General features: G+C 54.5%; 1 protein-coding gene across 7 annotated transcripts in view; it reads left to right on the forward strand.

The window, feature by feature from the left end:
* The window catches only part of L1cam (L1 cell adhesion molecule), a 30,190-nt gene extending 22,813 nt beyond the window's left edge, over window positions 1-7,377 (forward strand). For 3 of the 7 annotated variants that reach the window (XM_070039492.1, XM_070039491.1, XM_070039494.1), the window contains 13 exons: window positions 202-399; window positions 1,126-1,196; window positions 1,368-1,590; window positions 2,728-2,843; window positions 3,036-3,237; window positions 3,321-3,443; window positions 3,544-3,717; window positions 3,865-3,984; window positions 4,091-4,246; window positions 4,584-4,727; window positions 5,376-5,448; window positions 5,545-5,556; window positions 5,961-7,377. In XM_070039492.1, the coding sequence (XP_069895593.1) occupies window positions 202-399; window positions 1,126-1,196; window positions 1,368-1,590; window positions 2,728-2,843; window positions 3,036-3,237; window positions 3,321-3,443; window positions 3,544-3,717; window positions 3,865-3,984; window positions 4,091-4,246; window positions 4,584-4,727; window positions 5,376-5,448; window positions 5,545-5,556; window positions 5,961-6,192 (1,844 nt within the window). In that variant the 3' untranslated portion in view covers window positions 6,193-7,377. The remainder of the gene's footprint in view (window positions 1-201; window positions 400-1,125; window positions 1,197-1,367; window positions 1,591-2,727; window positions 2,844-3,035; window positions 3,238-3,320; window positions 3,444-3,543; window positions 3,718-3,864; window positions 3,985-4,090; window positions 4,247-4,583; window positions 4,728-5,375; window positions 5,449-5,544; window positions 5,557-5,960) is intronic. The other 4 variants (XM_070039493.1, XM_070039495.1, XM_070039496.1 and 1 more) reach the window with 3 other exon arrangements.
* The last annotated feature ends 623 nt before the right edge of the window (window positions 7,378-8,000 follow it).

Consider the following 8,000-nt stretch of genomic DNA (forward strand, 5'->3'; position numbering starts at 1 on the left):
GGGCCCACCTTCCTCCGAGGGCCGTGGTGGCAGAACTACCCACCTTACTGGGGCATGCACTTATGTTCTGGGCACTCATGGTTTCTTATGGGATTCCCAAGTGGCTTGGGGCTTAGGAAGAGCCAAACTTGTCCCCATCCCCCGCTGCCCTGAGTGCTAAGCCACAGGCCGATTACTCCATTACTGTTCACTTCTTGGCAGAGTATGACATTGAATTTGAGGACAAGGAAAGGGCGCCTGAGAAATGGTACAGTCTGGGCAAAGTGCCAGGGAACCAGACCTCTGCCACCCTCAAGCTGTCGCCATATGTCCACTACACCTTTAGGGTCACTGCCATCAACAAATACGGCCCTGGGGAACCTAGCCCAGCCTCTGAGACTGTGGTTACACCTGAGGCAGGTGAGTGAGGGAAGCACCCTCTCCCAGGTCACCCCGTTCTTGGGGCTAAGAGGGAATGTAGGGAGAGGTGCTGCTCCTATGCTTTCAGTGTCGAGGGGAAGTGCTGTGCTGGACCCTTGGGGCTTCTGGCCTTAGGAGCCAGAAGGCCTTTCCTTCCATTGTTTGGTAAGTGTGTGTGTGCACGCGCATGTGCACGTGTGTGCGTACATGTGTGCACACGCACCAGTCTAAGAGCTGGAATTCAGAGCCTGGACTCTGTCCCAGAGCCTTTCTGCTCAAGGCAAGTGTTCTATCAGTTGAGCCACAGCTCCACTTCTGGCTTCTTTTTTTTTTCTGGTTAATGGAAAATAGGAGTCTCATGGACTTGGGCTGGGAAGGTGGCTCAGTGGTAGAGTGCTTGCCTTGCATGCATGAGGCCCTGGGTTCCATTCCTCAGCACCACATAAGCAAAAAGAAAAAAGCCGGAAGTGGCACTGTGGCTCAAGTGGTAGAGCGCTAGCCTTGAGCTGAAGAGCTGAGGGACAGCACCCAGGCCCAGAGTTCAGGCCCTACGACCGGACCCCCACCCCCCCCCCAAAAAAAATAAAAAGAGTCTCATGGACTTTCTTCCCCAGTGTGGCTTTGAACTGAGAGCCTCAGATCTCAGCCTTCTGAGGAACTAGAAATACAAGTGTGAGCCGCTGCCCGCCCCCAACCCCATTGTTCTCATAATGTGTTACTTTCCAGCCCCCGAGAAGAACCCAGTGGATGTGAAAGGGGAGGGGAATGAGACCAACAATATGGTCATCACTTGGAAGGTAAGGGGCCCTGGGCTGACGTCCTCGGGATGTGTGGCCAGGACCCAGGCATTTGCTGTCCCTTGGCTGTGCTTAGGAGGAGGCCACTGCCTGGGAATATTTGCATTGGGGGCAAGGCATAGAAGGCCGTAACTCTTGGCCAACCTTTCCTTTTGTGCTGGTCCCCTCCAGCCCCTCCGGTGGATGGACTGGAACGCCCCCCAGGTTCAGTATCGTGTACAGTGGCGTCCGCAGGGCACTCGGGGGACCTGGCAGGAACGGACCGTGAACGACCCTCTGCTAGTGGTTTCTAACACATCCACCTTCGTGCCTTATGAGATCAAAGTCCAGGCGGTCAATAGCCAGGGCAAGGGCCCTGAGCCTCAGGTCATCATTGGCTACTCCGGAGAGGACTGTAAGTATCAGAAAGGGCCCACGTCCAGAGTGGACCCTATTTTGGGTCAGTGTGTATGCATGCACAGCAGCTTCCCATCTGCCGTTGCCAGTCTTAGGGCGCCATTCCTACAAATAAGAACATTGTTCTACATGATGAGTGACATTATGAAATTCTGCACCTGGATACAATATATTTCTGCAACTGACAGCCAGTACTGCTATTGTATCAAGCAACGCTCTCTTCCCTCCTCCCATACAGGGATCTAGTGCAGGCTGATCATCTCACATCTGAAAATCTGACTCAGAAATGCTCCAAAATTGGAAACTTTGTGTCACTGTGACATCCTAAGTGGAAAATTCCATACCTGGCCTCATGTAATAGATACAACAAGGCTCACTAAAAATATTGTAGTAAAAAATTCCTTTCAGGCTCTGCCTGGCTTATATGAAATACATATATAGGTACCAAGGATGTGGCTCAGTAGTTAATTGCTCACTTAGCAAGCATAAGGCCCTAGGTCATACACACACACACACAGAGTATTTTTGTCTAGATTTATTTTATTTATTGCCAGTTCTAGGGCTTGAACTCAAGGCCTGGGTGCTGTCCCTGAGCCTCTTTGTATTCAAAGCTAGCACTCTGCAACTTGAGCCACAGTACCACTTTCTGCTTTTTCTGAGTAGTTTATTGGAGAAAAGAGTCTCATGGACTTTCCTGCCTGGGTTGACTTTGAACCACGATCCTCAAATCTCAGCCTTCTGAATAGCTAGGATTACAGGTGTGAGCCACTGGTCCCCAGCTTTTTGTTTCGATTTGAAGCCTATCCCCAAGGTACCTCTTCTATATACAAATATTCCAAAATCTAAAAGAATCCAAAATAAACCTCAAACACTTCCAGTGCCAGCAGCTCAGGTATTGGACATTAAAGCTGTACAAGCTGCCCTTCTTGGGATAGCTTCCTGAATCTGGAATGGTGCCAGATGTTAACTTTGATTACCTGGTTAGTTTCTCTATTATTTCTCCCTGGGGAAACCTTGACAACATGTACCCCTCATAGCATCTAGACCCATCTGTCCCATGGAGAAGGGCTCTGGGGCTGACCTTAGGGCCCAGCCAAGGACCTGTGGCCCTCTCCAAGTCTCTGGCTATTTCTAGACCCCCAGGTGAGCCCTGAGATAGAAGTCATCGAGGCCCTCAACTCAAGCACTGTGCTGGTCAAGTGGTGGCCTGTGGACTTGGCACAGGTCAAGGGTCACCTCCGTGGATACAATGTAAGAGTTCAGGTGGCGGGAACAGGGAAGCCCCTAGGGAAAGGAATGGGATTGAGGGTGGGGACTCTTCCTGGAAGTCCTTGGGTTGGGAGGAAAGGGTCCCGGTCCCTGATCAATTAGGGTGGTGGGGAACACACCCTGGGGTCTCCCCTGCACACCTACCCTGTTGACATGCTCCGTCCACCCGTATAGGTGACATACTGGTGGACAGGCAGTCAGAGGAAGCATAGCAAGCGGCATGTCCACAAAGGCCACGTGGTGGTACCCGCCAACACCACTAGGGCTATCCTCAGTGGCCTGCGGCCCTACAGCTCCTACCACCTGGAGGTGCAAGCCTTTAATGGGCGGGGGCTGGGGCCTGCCAAGGAGTTGACCTTCATCACCCCAGAGGGAGGTGAGTGTGCCATCCATACGGCCATCCCCTGCTGCTCCCCTTCCGGCCTGCGTGCTGACCTGCTGCCCTTCTCTTCCCTGCAGTGCCTGGCCACCCCGAGTCACTGCACCTGGAGTGCCAGTCAGACACCAGCCTGCTGCTACACTGGCAGCCCCCACTCAGCCACAATGGTGTTCTCACCGGCTACGTGCTGTCCTACCACCCCTGTGCGTGGAGCGTGCCTGGTGGGGGGAGGGGGAGGTGGCCCTCCAGCATGAGGGAGAGCCAGAGCTGGCAGCCAAAGCCAGCCCTCGCTTGTTTCCACAGTGGATGTGGGAGGCAAGGAGCAATTGTCCTTCGATCTCCCGGACCCAGAGCTTCGGACACACAACCTGACCAACCTCAGCCCCTCGCTGCGCTACCGCTTCCAGCTTCAGGCCACCACAAGCCAGGGCCCTGGCGAGGCCATTGTTCGAGAAGGAGGCACCATGGCCTTGTCTGGTGAGCTAGTGGGAGGGCCTGCTGGTGGCTGCCCATGGCTGTAGGGGCTCTGGGGCCTGGGCTAGCAGCTGAGCTCAGAACAGCAGGCTTTACACTATCCAGTGGGTCCCACCAGCTGCTCCCCCCCCCCACTTGTGCCTCCCCCAGGGAGTCCAGATTTTGGCAACATCTCAGCTATGGCAGGTGAGAACTACAGCATCATCTCCTGGGTTCCTAGGGAGGGCCAGTGCAATTTCCAATTCCACATCCGGTTCAAACCTCCAGCAGGTGAGTGTAGATTGGTTCCTGGGGCAGAAATCTGGGGCTCTGGGTCCAGAGGGGCCATCTGACGCCCTTGGTCACCCTTGCCTGCCGCCCTCTCTCATTGGTTCAGAGGCGAAGGGGAGTGCTTATCTCCAGTCACAGTCAGTCAGCTACAACCAGAGCTCCTACACACAGAAGGACCTGCAGCCCGACACCGAGTATCAGATCCATCTGATTAAGGAGAGCAAGATCCTGCACCAGATGGCTGTGAAGACCAATGGCACTGGTGAGGCTCAGGGGCCACTTTTGCCTGCCATTGCCAGAGGGTTGTGCTTGTTCCTATCCAGTTTGCTTCCGTAGGCCCCACCCACCAGGCCCTACCCCTTGCTTCTCTCTCCTCCTAGATTCTGGTTGCTCTTTGAACTCCTGCACCTTTTCATACTTTTGCCAGAGGGCCCTCCTCCCTTCTTGTGTCCCAGAGGCCTTTGCGGCTCCAAGTGAGGCCTGGGCACAAAGCCCTGACTGGGAGGCCTAGGGCTCAGGGTGGGGTGGTGGCACCTGCCTTGCTGTCACTGTTCACCACAGGGGCTGGGCTCTGTCTTCTTCCTGCTCTCCCTCTTTAGGCCGAGTGAGAATCACTCATCCCACTGGCTTTGGCTTCACCACCGAGGGCTGGTTCATTGGCTTTGTCAGTGCCACCATTCTCTTGCTCCTCATTTTGCTCATCCTCTGCTTTATCAAGCGCAGCAAGGGTGGCAAATATTCAGGTAACCCCTCCAGCCACATGCGGATTGCCCCCTCACCAGCTCAGCGTGTAGGTGGTACAGCTAAGGGGAGAGAGGAGCCACAGGCCACCTTGCCACGTTGTCCCTCCCACAAACCTCCCCAAGTCCCCAAGCTGTGGCAAGGAAGTGTGGGTTCAGTGGGGCGGGCCACAGGCCTGGGCTGTTTTCCTTCTGGGCTAAGGTTAAGAAGATGGTAGCTGAGCCTAGGTGGGGTGAGTGGATCACCCGCCATAGGCTTCTCGCCTTTGTCTGTGTGTGTGCTTGAACTGTGTGTGTGCTTGAACTGTGTGTGCGCTTGAACTGTGTGTGTGTGCCAGTCCCAGGGCTTGAACTCAGGGGCACTGTCCCTTAACTTTTCACTCAAGGCTGGCACTCTACCACAGTGCCACATCCAGCTTTTGGCTGGATATTTGGAGATAAAAATCTTGGGGAATTCTTCTGCCTGGGGGTGGCTTTGAACTGTGATCATCAGATCTCAGCTTCCTGTGTAGGTAGGATCATAGGCGTGAGCCACTGGCACCCAGTGCCACTCAGACTGAGTACTGGGGGCACTCAGGGCATGGAGGGATTCACAGAGTTGAGTCAGCGTCGGGGCAGGACTGAAAGTTGACATCCTGTGTGCATCTGCAGTGAAGGACAAGGAGGACACCCAGGTGGACTCTGAAGCCCGGCCGATGAAAGATGAAACCTTTGGCGAATACAGGTGAGCCTGGGCAGGAGCCAGTGCTGGCCCCAGTTTTGCTAAAGTTCATAGCTGACATTTTCTTTCTCTCTTCTCTTTGCTTCGGGGTGACACCAGGTCCCTGGAGAGGTAAGGTGGGGCAGTAGGAGTGGACTGTCAAAACCCATTGACAGGGAGTTCCCTATGGATAGTGCATGCCTGGGAATGCCAGGGTCCCCCCTGGAGGCTTCTCCTGGCGCTGTCCCCTGGGCAATAGCTCTCCTTGTAGAGAAAACCCTACATGCTCTGCTGCTCCTCCCCCTGCTGCCGGTCGCCTTCCCAGCTGCTCCTCTCCCACTGGAGGCCCCAGCAGTGGGCATATGCACAGATGTGTACAGCCTGTCCTCCCAGGGGGAATGGGGGGGGGGGTCAAAGATGAGCCATTAGAGTTGCTTGCTAGGTCAGGGCAAATGGAAATGGATAGGAACCCACCATGTCCCTAGTTGGGCCTCCACTGGAGGCTGGACTCCGACCCTCCCCTCTCACCCTTACAGTGACAATGAGGAGAAGGCCTTCGGCAGCAGTCAGCCATCTCTCAACGGAGACATCAAGCCATTGGGCAGTGATGACAGCCTGGCCGATTATGGGGGCAGTGTGGATGTGCAGTTCAATGAGGATGGCTCCTTCATCGGCCAGTACAGTGGCAAGAAAGAGAAGGAGGCAGCAGGTGGCAATGACAGTTCAGGGGCCACCTCCCCCATCAACCCTGCTGCAGCCCTAGAATAGTAAGGGCCAGCCAGATGAGGCGGGATGTGCTTGGCCCACGGCCAGAGTGCAGGAGGGCCAGTGGCCAAGACACCCCGGCCCGATGCCTGTGTGGAGGCCCCTCCCTCGTGTCCTCCCAGGCCCGCAGGAGGCTGAGTTGGGGCCGAAGAGAGGAACTCGCAGCCTCACATCCCCTTCTTACCACCCACTCCCCACTTTATTGCCAAAACCCAGCTGTACCCCTTCTGGGCACGAGCTGCTTTGCCTCAGTCTAGGGCAGATCACCTACATGTCAGGGACCTTCAGGTTCTGCTTTGCCAACCTGTTTGGACAGAAAGGCCATGGTTTGGGATGAGAGACAAAAGGGGTGGCGTGGGAGGTGTCTTTAAGATGCCATCCTTCTTGCTCCCTGACTGGAGGGGGGGGAAGAATTCTGGGGGTCTCCTCAGAACCAGGGTTGGCATCTCTCCCTTGCCCAGCCACTCCCTTGGCCTAGCTTGACTGTGGACAGAACTCGGTGTCTCTGCCATCTGTTCTTGTTTTCTTTGCTATTTCTGTTCCGGTTAGGATGGGAACTGGACAGGCTGGCCACAGATATGGGGGGGGGGCATCTGGAGGGCTTGGAACCTCTGCTCCCCAAGAGCACACCAGGTCCACATGCCTCCTGCCACCCACTCCACCTTTCAGGAGCTCCATACACACGCTGCCTTTGGTACCCACCACACAACATCCAAGAGGCCTCTGTCACTGCTGGGGGAAGGCACCTCTCCTTCTCCCAGCCCTCACTGCAACCCCAGCCCCCTTAGCAGCCTCCCCATCCCCAGTTCTCTTCCTCAGCCTCCTGTCCCCCACCTTGGTAATGTAAATACACCGTGACTTTGAAAGTTTGTATCCTTGCCCCTTCCCCATACGCCACTAGTGTGTAGGCCGATGTCTGAGTCTCTAGGTACTTTCTAGGTTTTATAGCAATTAGCTTTGATGATCCCATCCCAGGAAAAAGAAAAACAGACAAAAAAAAAAAAAAGAAAAAGAAAGGAAAGATTGGTTCTCCCGGCACTGCTGTGTCCCCTGCCCAGCAGCCACGGCCTCCCTGTATGCCTTTGCTTGGTCTGTTGATGAGCCCTCTACAAAAAAAACAAAAGTATATATATATATATGTACATAAATATCAGAATTATAACAGGCAAATAAAAACCTGGAAACAAAGCAGGCCTTTCCTTATTTTCCTCAGCATGTATGGCACTGTCCTGGTCCCCCACTGGGGAATGCTCTAGGAATCAGCCTCAGGGGTATGTGTGACAGCACCACAGCCCTGAACTTTTCCTGACTGTCATTGTGGCCAGGCCATCCCACTGTGCTGTGGTATCTGGTGTGCCCCCGCCCCCCACTACCCTCTCAAGACCAAGATTTGGCTTTCATCATGGCTGCGCCTTGCCATTCCCAAAGGGGGTTGCCACAAGAACTGAGTGTAGCCAAGACCCCAGAAATCATGGTGCCCTTGGCCCCTGGCCAGTTACCCAATGCCAGGAGCCTTTCCCCTACCCAGTGAGACACAGTCTCCCAAGCCACATGCAAGCATCTATCTGGTTCTGGGAATCAGGTATGCTATATCTTGATCCTTGGGGTACCCAGTTCCCTAAACCATACAAAGCATACACATACATAGTTTTTCCTGGGAAGTCACAGAGTCTGATTCCTCTCTGTCTTTGTTTCTGTCTCTGTCTCTGTCTCTCTCTTGTCAGTCATGGGGACTGAACACTGGGCCTGGGTACTGTCCTTCAGCTCTTTAGCTCAAGGTTAGCGCTCTACCACTTGAGCCACAGCACCAC

Source organism: Dipodomys merriami, unplaced genomic scaffold, assembly GCF_024711535.1.
Source record: "Dipodomys merriami isolate MVZ:Mamm:240054 unplaced genomic scaffold, mDipMer1.0.p SCAF_3, whole genome shotgun sequence".
NCBI classification, from domain to species: domain Eukaryota; kingdom Metazoa; phylum Chordata; class Mammalia; order Rodentia; family Heteromyidae; genus Dipodomys; species Dipodomys merriami.